The 12,721-nt window shown below is 39.6% G+C and overlaps 1 protein-coding gene across 1 annotated transcript; it reads right to left on the reverse strand.

Annotated features, from left to right (window-relative positions):
- Positions 1–543: 543 nt before the first annotated feature.
- Positions 544–8,770, reverse strand: LOC136710894 (splicing factor U2AF 35 kDa subunit). The gene is made up of 9 exons (XM_066686765.1): positions 8,753–8,770; positions 6,913–7,040; positions 5,101–5,188; positions 4,837–4,900; positions 4,337–4,386; positions 3,269–3,367; positions 2,153–2,286; positions 1,791–1,883; positions 544–1,024 (listed from the first exon to the last, which is right to left on the reverse strand). The coding sequence occupies exons 2-9, from the start codon at positions 6,954–6,956 to the stop codon at positions 892–894; spliced, it is 705 nt and encodes a 234-aa protein (XP_066542862.1). The 5' UTR covers positions 6,957–7,040; positions 8,753–8,770; the 3' UTR covers positions 544–891.
- Between the last annotated feature and the right edge of the window lie 3,951 nt (positions 8,771–12,721).

Below are 12,721 nucleotides of genomic sequence, written 5' to 3' on the forward strand. Positions count from 1 at the left end.
TGTGGTTAATTTAACCTTATCATACTTTGACATTAAATGTTTGAGAGAAGAGTACAACGTCCCAGGACCTAATTGTCAACACTTACCATTAAAGTAATAACAAATCCAAAGGCTAGGGGTGAAATGTGAGGCCTAGACCCAAGATTAAATGTTAATTTTTAGTCTGGAAATATTGGAAGATTTTCGAAAAAGAATGTTAGCATTAATGATTAGGTTGTAAATTATAGTGAGAGGTGGTCAAAGAACCTCATTTTAATAAAAAGGGCAGTTGAATTTAAGGAATTGAAGGGATTTGGAGACAATGGTGTACCACCTGAAAAGGTATGAAAAATTTGTTAGGGGAAAAGAAAAGTCAGGTGATGAACCCTCTTTGCCAAGTGTTTGTGGGCTTGTCCGGGATGGTCAGTTGATTTACACCTGTGTTAGAAAGACTTAAATTTAAATAAAAGTAATTGTGCCTTTCTTCTACCAGTCGTGGTGTTCTGAGATTTATTTTCCTTGACTACAAAAGAACAGACGCCAATTTCTGTGACAACAAACGACTCAAAGCCATCAAACAGATCCATAACTTCTTCCATAAAGAACTTAAGATCACAAAATGGCCGAGGGCAATAATATGTTGCTCATTAAATTCCAAACTCACAGATGTAGATAGTACAGTAGCACACTGCCATTACTAAAGATTTTTTATTGAGAAACCAAGACTAAATATGTAAAAAGAAATAGGACAAATACGAAAGGGTTGGTGGACTACCAAAAAAAAAAAAATAATAAAAAAAATAAGAGTCAAGTAAATGTAAAAACACGTAACATTTGTTACTTTTTTTGCCATTAGGGCTGAAGATGATCACTTGAGGGCAGGAAGTGGGGGTTACAGAGACATGGATAGTTTTAAAATCTCCCGGAGCGTTCTCTATCCCGGGACCTTCGGCGTTCGCGGTCTCGTCCACCTCCACCTCCACCTCCTCGGTTACGTTCACGAGAACGGGAGCGGCGTTCGCGAGAGCGTGAGCGGGAGCGATGCCTAAAAGAAAGCAAAGAAAATTATGCACATGTTCACTGCTTAATGTCACAGGAGATGCTCTAGGTCAGGGGTTTTCAAATCCGGACTTTTGATCCAGGTTTCAGGCTGGGGTTTTAAAGAGTACGACCAGTCAGGTGCATTAGCAGTTGCCGCTATAGTGTCAAACCAGTCGGCCATTTTAAAATCCAGGATTCAATATGGCCGTCGGGCCTGGATCCAATGTCCGTATTTGAAGACTTCTTTAGGTGATCAAGTCATGGTCCTGATTCTAGAATTAAAGCAGAGCTCAAACCCAGGACAAAGGGAACGTCTTGAACAGTTGAGACTAGCATCACTTTTGATTGAGAACAAACAATTTGGTATTCACTGTATAACAAAGACGATCCAGAAATGCTGTTAAGGGTATAAGACCAACCTTAATAAAAGCATAGTGCCACAGGTGATTTATTAATGTTAAGGCTAAGGGAATATATAATAATGTAAAATATTAGTCCAACTCTATGTGCCCTTACGACACCTATGATATAGTTCTCTAGCATCAAACAAGATCCCAACAACAGGACAATTAACACTTCTGGAAGTAGACTTGGCTCATGAACAGTTTGATCATTAGCTGATTATCTAAGTCTGGACTGTGCGGAGCAAATTAATAAATACATTTCTGCTAAGCTAAATCCTGCCACATAGAATCAGTCTGAAAAACCTCTAAGATATTATTACTGTCAAACAGCATCCTTGTGGTATTCAAACAAATAGAAATACAAACCTCTTTCGTCGGCGGCCATACAGCTCTCTTCTGAGCTCTCTAGAGATTGGCTTCAGATGCATGAAATTGCAGAACCCTCCTCGAGTGCACTCCCTGGTGGACAGTAGCGGAAAAGCAGTTAGTTAACGTGAAGACATTTCGTATAAATTTTTTTTTTATTAAAATTAAATAAATAATTCAAATTACCCCAACTTGTTCAGGGTTTGTACTCTTTATATGCTCCAATCATAAATAAGAAATTAAAAATCAGTTGGGGTCTGATTCATTTTTGATGAAGAGTTGAAAAGGAAAATTCTCAGGATATTTCAGGAAGTGTATATTTGTCAACAGGTGTTTGTCGGCTGATTTGTAGAAGCACTCACCCCATTTCATACTGCCTACAGCAGGCCTCCCTGAAGTCTGTAACTGGGGAAAGCTCAGCATGGATCGGCTGCCCATTAAACCAGCGATTGTTCAGATTCAACACAGCCTTCTCTGCGTCCTCTTCACGACGAAACTGTGGAGAGTCGGCAAACAATTTTGGCTTCTTGCACTGCACAGTGTGCTTCGAGACATCTAGTACTTGCAGGTGTGGTGTTTTTAGAAGGATTCATGTAAAGTTAAACCCTTGTAGGTCAAAGTAGGCCTGGGCGATGAAACGATATAAATACGTATCGCAATAAACATGTCACTGATGATGTTTGACCACCAAGAAAGCGTGAATAAACAAACCACCAAAATGTTCTTGCCATGGATCTTAAACAGCCTTCATAATGGACCCTGCTACGAGTGAGAGACAACCGGCCAATCACCAGTTCTGTTGCCCACTGAACTGTGTGGAATAAGAAATTTAGAGGATGCCGGAAGTCTTTAAAAATCACTGGTCAGTCCAGCAGTGCAGCAGTTTATATCACAGCCAGCACTGTCCTGACCAGGTGTGGGAATATAGATCTGCACACTGATTTGTGGTGAATAAATCATGGAAAACTAACGTTTGTCAGCAGTGGACTGATCCGTCTGGAGCTGTAGCCTACAATTTAATAATTTACCAACAACAAACACACACAAAGGATGAATATCAAGTCCCAACTGTTTATTTACAGCTAATGAATAACAAATGGTGATTAAAAATGGCTCTGCTTGTTTAGACATAGTTAAATGTATTATTTTTAGTCTCAGGCTCAGAGTCTGCACTGAAATGTGGAAATATTTTATTTCATTTAAATTAATAATAAGAAATTAACATTAAAACATTTCTCATAAACATTCTTCAACATTTAGAAGGATCTTCCTTTAAAACTGTGACACGTTACTAAATTTTACATTGTGATAATATAGAAGTATAGAAAGCTTTATTGCGATAAAAGTTTAGTCTGCGCCTCTCAGGCCTAGTTCAAAGTGAAAGTTGACTGATTATAATAATTAGAAACGATGTCTGCTGGGTACAGTCACACACCATAATGTGGTCAATAAATGAACTGGCTTCATTCTCCACTCACCTTCACATAGACATTCCCCACCAAATGATCTCCCAGATTATCACACACGTTCATCTCCTCCACCTCACCATACTTCTCCTCCATCTCCGTGAAGACCTCCTAAAGATTTATAAAAGTAATCAATCAGCAACATTCCTTCTCTCTCTAAGATATTTTTATCTGTGTTTACAATCATTCACAAATGGTAAGCACTGATATCCACACAAATACAACAGTAGATACTCAGATTTATTAAGCCTTTAAGATTCCGGCTTCTGACATGTTTATATATATATATACACACACGTTTTCAATGTCAGAACCTTGGTAAGTTGTTTACAAAATAATCGAATGATTACACATTTACTTGTTCCTTTTGAATGTTTGAAATGGTTAGGTTTGTATGAAAATATAACGTTATATTTAACAATTTAAATAATACATTTAATATATTATTAATTGAATATAATTAATATTAATACAACTGCAATTTTGTTGCAATAGTGTGTTCTTAGAATTAATAAAATATTTTTCAGTATCAGTGTTTTTTCATATCGTTATCGCCAAAATATCCTGAAATATCGTGATATTATTTTAGGGCCATATCGCCCACCCCTAGTCAAGACAATAACACAGGTTAGGATTATGTAGTTTTCAGTGGCTCTGCAGACTGAAGGGAAAACAGAGACTGAATTGAATCAATATCATCATGCCTTGCATTTCAGCCCTAGAAGTATGTCCTGGGAAAACCTCCTCCAGTGAAGTTTATAACCTTGATCACATGTTTGTGATGTCTAGGAGGCAGCTGCATTTCCTCTTTAAAATGGCAGTGCTCCAAAATGTCCCCAATGGGTGGTTTCTGACAGCCAGGGTTTCTAACATCATAAACCTAAGAAACCTAAATGTTAAATGGAGACCGGGACTAACTGCAAATTTGGTGATCCGAGTCTAGTGAAAGAAGACCAAGTTATATCTATACTTCTGTAAAGTGCATTCATTTTGTAGATCAGATGTTTCAACACATGGTTAAGAAAACAATATATATACACATCACCAAATTAATTATTTTACACCATGACACACACCCACCTCAAAGAATTCATCATAGTGCTCCTGCATCTCCACATCACTGACTGCATCTGGAGGGAAAAAGGACAGGATTGTCTGATGCCTTAACTTTGTATTTTCATGTTTCTGTAGCTGTTTATTAAACAGAGTCATTCATCCCTTCATTAAAATATTTGAAAACACATTTTCTTAGATGATGTTAGAAAGTGTTTTAGTGAATAGTACCCTGTAGTGCCTTCTTATGTTTATTTAGCACTGCACAGATGTAAAGACTAATTTTATGAGCCTTACTGAAAGCATTTCAATATATGAACACAGCTAAATTTCAGTAAGACTACAAGCCAGGAAGTTGTTCCAATGTTTCAAAAACACTTGCAGAATCTTTGCCTAAACACAGTGAAACTTTGCTAATGGCATATATCAGCATAACCCAATACTAGGAGACACTGACATTGCAAGCATGCACGTGTACACACACATACACACAAAATATACATCACTAGGTGGGTAAATAGACTTACTTATTCCGTCAGCAGACTGGGCAGAGTTTTGAGGGTTCCGGTAAATATTCAAGAGGGCAATAGTCTGAAGGATAAAATAAAAATTAAAAACACATCACAATCATCAGGAATGTTAATGTATGAACAAGCTATATTTATTTATACTTTAATATTTAACAGGTTCTGTCCCCCACCCTCTACTGACAGTGGCTAGATTCCTGTTTTCATGCATTCTGCTCTCAGTTGTATTAAAGTTGAGATTAAGCAGCCTGGATTTGTCTTTACCTGGCTGAAGGTGGGCTTGTTGTGGAGTCTTGAGCAGCGGTCCCCATGTCGGCATGCTCCAATTTTAAAGTAGAAAGAGCAGTTAACCCTGTCGACAAAGAAACCACACAATATGATAAATCTGCACAGGTTATCTCCAATTCTTAACAGAGTATATTGGTGCAAAACTGTTGATGTTACTCAAGCTACTGGTTTTTCTCAAAGGATTTCAGAATGGCTCACTTCGTCAATCGTTACATATAAAAAACTAAATGTTCTTACTTATATTCCTTAAAGCCTCTGACACTGAACGGGACTAACATTGTTACACTGACTAGTGTCCTGAAAAACTGGTTTAAATTGTTGAAAACTAATGAATTTAATTGGCTTGCAAAAGCTAATTACTGTTCTCCGTAATCATCTTATTACTATTTTGCATTCAAAATGTGTACTTTTTTTTAGGCACTAAGGTGGGTACACTGCTCCACACACATCAATGTAAGCTTTTCAAAATGTTCTGTCAATCAACTTAGTGTCCGTACAAATATGTCATTAATCAAACTGAGAAATATTTTCTGAGTTTATTTTATTTATTTATTTATTTATTTTTTGCTGTGTGGAATATTGGCTGGATTAGGGATTTCTCCCTACATTTCACTGAGACCTGAGTAAAAATTTCTCACTCAAAGTTTAACAGTTCTCCCTTTTATTCTGAATCACCTAAAATAGGACAACATCAATTCAAAAGCCTAAATACGGGACTGGCGTTTCTCTCACTAGCCCAGGTTATGGTTTTCATACAGAATTTGTTCAAATTTCATGTGGTTTCCAATAGGAAATAACCGTCAGAATATTCTGGAACATTCGCATTTAACTGCCACTCAGCGCAGAGACGCTCACAGTACATACGGATTCAAACTTACAGCCTCATTCACAGCTATAAGAGCAAATATGATCGTCTTAAGTGGCACTTAAGGCAGCCACTGATTTATGGTGGCAGTGTATTTAATATAGCTGGGAATTTAAAGACTTAAATACAAGTTGAGATAAGCCAGCAGATACTTCAACGTAGTAATGAATTTAAGGTGTCAGTGTATTTAATATTAAATTAGGCAAATTAAGGCATTAGTGTTTTTATAATCTAGGAAATACCTTCTAAATATAAAAGTGGATGAACAGAGATTTGTGTTTTATCTAATAGCCGTTTTGTTTTTTGTCCCCGTCTCTTCCTCATTTTATTATTCCATCCCTATATCTTTTTTTCCTCAGATTTAGCTAATTTCTTTCTATTTAGAAGCACTGCTGTTTCCTGCCCTACATTCCCCTGAGTAGCAGAGGGTCTCTTGATCAGATTGGCCTAATTTACTGACTTCATAATACCTCCAACACGCATAAAAGTACACTAAAACAATTATTTTAACTGCAAAATTAAAAAAACGGCGTAAAAATTCAAATATGTTGAACAGGTTGAGAAAGCGCTGTTAGCCAAATGCTATGCTAGGCTAAAGCTATAAAAAATAATGGCGGTTTGTTTAGTTCTAACTCAAACATTAAGCCATGATTTACACTAAGTGTTTTTGTCAATCTGTATTAGTTGCTTAAGACATCTTAAATTTTGTGCTACGTCCGAATATGAAGCTAAGACCCGCGTCTGTTTCTGCAGCATTTCACACTAACTCTCCGTTCCACCTTAAATAGAGCAGCGGTAAAATGCTAATGTACAGTGCCGCGCGCCACTCTTCAAAACTAAACTTACTACATGGAAATTATGAACACAATAATTGAGGGGAAAACTCTCAGGATAAATGGTTAAACGTTTTAAAAAAGGCTTACTTGTCTTTCTCTGTGCCGAAGATTGAAGCTAAATACTCGGCCATTCTCAACAATGACCCCCTCAAACACACGGTGGGTTTCCTCGGCTGTGGAAGAACGGTGTTCTGCACTGAGGAGAGTATTGCCCTCTGTAGGAGAGATGGGGAAGGACGAGGAGAACGAAAGCTAGAGTTTTTTTCTTAAACCTTTAAACAACACATTATTACACCATACAACCATTAGCTGCAAGGCAGGAGCACACCCTGGACAGAGCACCAGTCACTCACACCCAGGGTGTAGCCAGAAAATGAACTTTAGGTTTTTCTTCCAGAAATTAGAGACAATGCAAATTTTCTGAAGAGTTGTGGAGGAATTCACTTTGGCTATGTTCACTGCAGGGAAAAGTGGCCCAAATCTGTTTCTTCCTAGTGACAGACGTGTTATTTGTGTGGCTGCGTGAGTCATTCATTAGATGTATATAATATATATATACATATATAGGTCTACCTGGAATAGCCTACCTGGAATCATTGGGCGCAAGGTGGGAATACACCCTGGAGGGCAACAGGGCAACACACACACACATTCACTCACATCTACGGACACTTTTGAGCTGCCAATCCACCTACCAACATGTGTTTTTGGATTGTGGGAGGAAACCGGAGCACCCGGAGGAAACCCACACAGACACAGGGAGAACACAACACACTCCTCACAGACAATCACCCGGAGGAAACCCACGCAGACACAGGGAGAACACACCACACTCCTCCCAGACATTCACCCGGAGGAAACCCACGCAGACACGGGGAGAACACACCACACTCTTCACAGACAGTCACCCGGAGGAAACCCACGCAGACACAGGGAGAACACACCACACTCCTCACAGACAGTCACCCGGAGGAAACCCACACAGACACAGGGAGAACACACCACACTCCTCACAGACAGTCACTCGGAGCAGGAATCGAACCCACAACCTCCAGGTCCCTGGAGCCGTGTGACTGCAACACTACCTGCTGCTCCACCGTGCCACCCTCGCCCTGAACGTTTTAAAATCAGATTTGGGCCACTTTCGTATGTGATATTGAAATCCAATCCATATCCCACATATGGTAAGGTGACGCAAGCTGGCGGTCAGATCGGAATTTATGTGACTTTTACATCACTATGGCCATTGAGAATGATCTCTGGACTACTATCCAAGTGTTCAGGACATGAAATGAACTAGTCAAGCATTTGGGTTTTTAAAAAATATTGGAAAACAAAATCATGTGAAACCTTTTACTGACATGTCCTTCTGGTCAGAGCTTTAAACATTGTCTTTTTGTGCATGCGGGTCAGTTTAGGACTGTGATCCGATCAGTCACGTTACATACACAGTGGGAACAGCACAATATCAGATTTGCTACCTGTACTGTCAACATATCCTTTGTCTACCATTTCAAAATAGTGTCTTGGGTTGTATTATTTCCATGGGGTTCATAAATAACAACAGTAGGGTCTTATGTGCCTCGCAGTCCACCTCACCTTCCCTCATGCTCCAGTTCTGATTTATTTCTGGTTGGCTCGGTCCATGGCTGCTCAAACCTGTGGACACTTTTGCACAGGTTTTCTTTTTCTTTTTGGATTGTGGGAGAAAACCAGAGCACCTGGAGGAAACCCACACAAACACAGGGAGAACACACCACACTCCCACAGACAAACTCCACCAGCTGGTCATAATGAGCGATGTAATTTTTTAGTGGCCAGAGCCAGAGCCAGAGCCATGTTTTCTCATAAACTTCAAAACTCTCCACCAAAACCTGCCATGCTGAGCTCATCGACCACGCCTTACCTCCCGCCCCATGTTCCTCACCTTCACTGCTGCATTGTACAGAGCCTTCCTCTTCCTGACCCTGAGAAGATCAGACGGGTCCCCAGCATGTGCAGACAATAACACTGTTGGAGTATATGCTACATAAATAGCGCCTCATACCAAACGTTACACTAGAGGGCGCTATTCTTTTAAAAAAAGGAAATAGCTGCCTAGCAGCGTGGGGATGACAGGAGTCACAGAGGTGGTGTGAAGGTACGGAGTGAAGCAGATAAGTGGTCTCAAGGCAGGTCAACAGGAGCCTCCTGCAGCCAGTCTTTAACCTGAAAAAAGTAGAAAGGTGGCTTTAATTCAGTGTGTGTATGGATTATAGAGAATATGAATATTGTCAGAGTTTGGTGAGCGACTCCAGCAGATCTAACTACAACAGCCAGACTAAAAGGAGAGAACCAGCAGGAAACACAGACCTGAGGGCACCCTGAAACACTGGCACCCACCCCCGTTCCACCATCAACAGACCTGAGTGATAGTGTGTGAGCAGTGGTACAACAGCATCAGCATCGCGGTTTATCACAATTACACATGTCAATGAACTCTGGAACCCAGCAAGTTTTCAGCCTAGACCTAAAGACTGAGACTTTGTGTAGTTCAATATAAATAAACCATTGAGGCAGGGACCAGAATGACACACAAAGCTATTCAGGTCAAACAGTAACACTAGGGACATCACTAGGAAATACCAATAACGCAGTGTTCCTGAAAACAAAGAAAGGAAATCAGCCTTTGAAAGTTATCAGATATTCCAACAGTGATATCCCATTGTTCTTTCATCATTCAGTGATCTTAGCTCTACTTTATGGACAACGCTGCTTCTGGAATAAGGGATATTCATTATGAGTTTGTCCCACATTTCTTGCATTAATAGTCTCTACTCTTCAGGGAAGATGTTAGGAAGCTGAGGTGATGATCTAAAGGCATTAAATCATGATGCCAACCTGCTGGTAACTGTAAGTTGGTCCTGTTTAATGTTGATCAGGACAGTGTGTTGTCTTTGATACAAGCGTCACAGCGGTAAAAAGACCGGCTCATGGAGCTTTTAGTGATAAACCCCATCTCATTTTTGTACTTGATTAACAACTTATCGAAATATGCAGGAGCAGTCAAATGTTTGGACACACCGGCTCAGGGACTTTCTTAGTTTTGGGCCATTTTCCAAATGTTGTGAATGTACAGTACCAGTCAAAAGTTTGGACACATCTTCTAATTCAATGGTTATTCTTGTTTTGTTGTTTTTTTTTTATTATTATTTTCTATGTTATAAATGAGGCGCAGCACGTAGTGTCGCAGTTACACATCTCCAGGGGCCTGGAGGTTGTGGGTTCGATTCCCGCTCCGGGTGACTGTCTGTGAGGAGTTGGTGTGTTCTCTCTGTGTCTGTGTGGGTTTCCTCCGGGTGCTCCGGTTTCCTCCCACAGTCCAGAAACACACATTGGTAGGTGGATTGGCGACTGAAAAATGTGTGTGTGTGTGTGTGTCTGTGTTGCCCTATGAAGGACTGGCGCCCTCTACAGGGTGTATTCCCACCTTGCGCCCAATGATTCCAGGTAGGCTCTGGACCCACCGTGACCCTGAACTGGATAAGAGTTACAGATAATGAATGAATGAATGATTGTGGAAGACATTAAAACTATGAAGGAACACATGGAATTATGTAGTAAACAGAAAAGTGTTAAACAAACCAGAATATGTTTTATACTTTAGATAGCCACCTTCAGCTTTGCACACTCTCACCGTTCTCGGCTTCATGAGGTCATCAGCTCCTTTTCAGTGAAAAGCTGAGGATTTCCTGTCATCAACTCATTTGTATACAACATCTGTATATAACTCTTACAGATATCTTACATCTCTCAGGACAGCGCTCTCAGGGCTGTCATTAGGGCAATGGCCAGATGGTTGAACTGATAAATCCTTCTCCACAGGGAGCACATCATATAACAACACAGCAGTTAAAAGAGCAGAGAGAGTTAATGAGTTCTAAATAAAATGAAGTTAAATCATAAGTTGTGAAGATGTGAGAGGGACCACATGAGCATGAGGTTTTATAAGAAATATAAGTGAATACAAAGTTGTCAAAACAACAACAAAAAAAGTGAGCAAAACACAACCTCATGAGTCAATATGGGATGCAACAAGAAACAAAACGGTAACTGGTAAGAACACAGAATATAAACAGGCAACTACAAGGAATAATATGTCAGTGAGAAGAAACCAACCAATCTATGTTACGTAAGTATTACTGACAACAAGGGAAACAGGAACATTGCGAAAAAATTGCAAAGCAGGAGGTATGAGCCCAAAAAAAACAGCAAGTTGCAGATGTAAACAAACACAGTGAACACAGGCAGAGCCAATGAATCACAAGACTGAGACAAAGCACAGGACAGGAGCAGAATGTGACATTTCTCCTGTGTTTGATTCAAATGGATTGAAACATAGGGGGATGGGAAATAAATGTCTGGGACTATGTTTATTTTCAACAACCAAAATTTTTAAATACGTCTCTCACGTCTTTAATTAAATGTAACAAACACTTCCTTTAAATAAAGATAATAAACATGCACTTTTGATTGCTTCCACAACCTTGAATCTGCTCCTTTAAACCTGGAGAGAAGTTCAGCAGATTTAAAACCAAACAATGTCACATTGTCCTTTATGTAGTGTTTAGTTTCACTGGTGTCCATTCAGAGATTAATGTGCCCCACCAGGGTTGTTTATGTGCCACAATAAACAATTCATGAACTATAAAACCTTAGGTACATAGAAATGAGCTAATGACTCATGAACTGCTCGAAGGTGAAGGGCGTGGTCAGAGGTTAAATCCTTTCTCTTTCAACAAAGCTTTTTCACCATGAAAGTGAAAGCATCTAAAGAAAAAGAGCATCATCAAAACATGAGACTGAAATTCCAGAGCTTAACACAGAGTGGATTTAAAGACACCATACTCTATATTACATGCATTTTATTTTTCTCAGATGTCCAGATGGCCTCTCTATTCCTTTTTCATCTCTTTGAAATTAACAGGGTGTTGTTGTTACTGTGCCTTTATGATTGTAATTGATCTCTGTTCTGATTGGATGCTCTGTGACGCTCCTCATTGAACAGTCCAGTCAGAAGCACTTTAACATGAGCATTTGCTAGCTATTTCTGCCTCTAAACATTTAGAAGCACGAACTGAGATGAGGATACTGCTCTATTTCTGCTCCATAGGTGGGAAATATTGACTTATTTTTGCAGTTAATATAGGGTGACCAGACGTCCTCTTTTACCCGGACATGTCCTCATTTTTAGACTTAAAAAAATGTCCGGGCGGAATTTCACAAACGTCCGGGATTTTGTTTTTCTAGAGCTTCGAGAAGTTTCGTTCACAAACTAGTCCCGCCCTCCCCTACTCCAATTGGTTCGCTCGAGTGAGAAGGGGGCGTGGTGAAGTAGCCTAAAATCTTCTGATTGGACGGTCTGACTGTAGAGCTACCGTTATTGGTCGATAACCTTCTCTGTAAACATTAAATTGGTCAGTCTGCACGTCGGTAGTCCTTGTTTACGTTAAACAAAGCTCATGTACCTACGCTTATCTCGAGCAGCTATGCCGAAACGTAAATGTAAGTTCTCGGATTAATTAAAAAGAAATTCTCATGTTTTGTGTAGTAAATAAAGGTGTAAAGGACTTAAAAGCACACATAGGTTCAGCTAAGAATACACTATACACCCGGAGACGTATCCTCTTTTTCACCATCTCAGATCTGGTCACCCTAGTTATGGACTACTTAAGATGTAAATGCTTCCAAATTTGGAAAACATCTAACTGCATGAAACTATACACAGACCGAATGTGCTACAAAACTAAAAACCCGAGTTACAAATGAGTTTCTGTGGTCAATAAAAACTTCCAGACAAGTTAAACATCAGCCACATTCAAACAATAGTCATTTTCCCCTTAAACCTGAACGTAAA

This window comes from Hoplias malabaricus, chromosome 12, assembly GCF_029633855.1.
Source record: "Hoplias malabaricus isolate fHopMal1 chromosome 12, fHopMal1.hap1, whole genome shotgun sequence".
Taxonomy (NCBI): domain Eukaryota; kingdom Metazoa; phylum Chordata; class Actinopteri; order Characiformes; family Erythrinidae; genus Hoplias; species Hoplias malabaricus.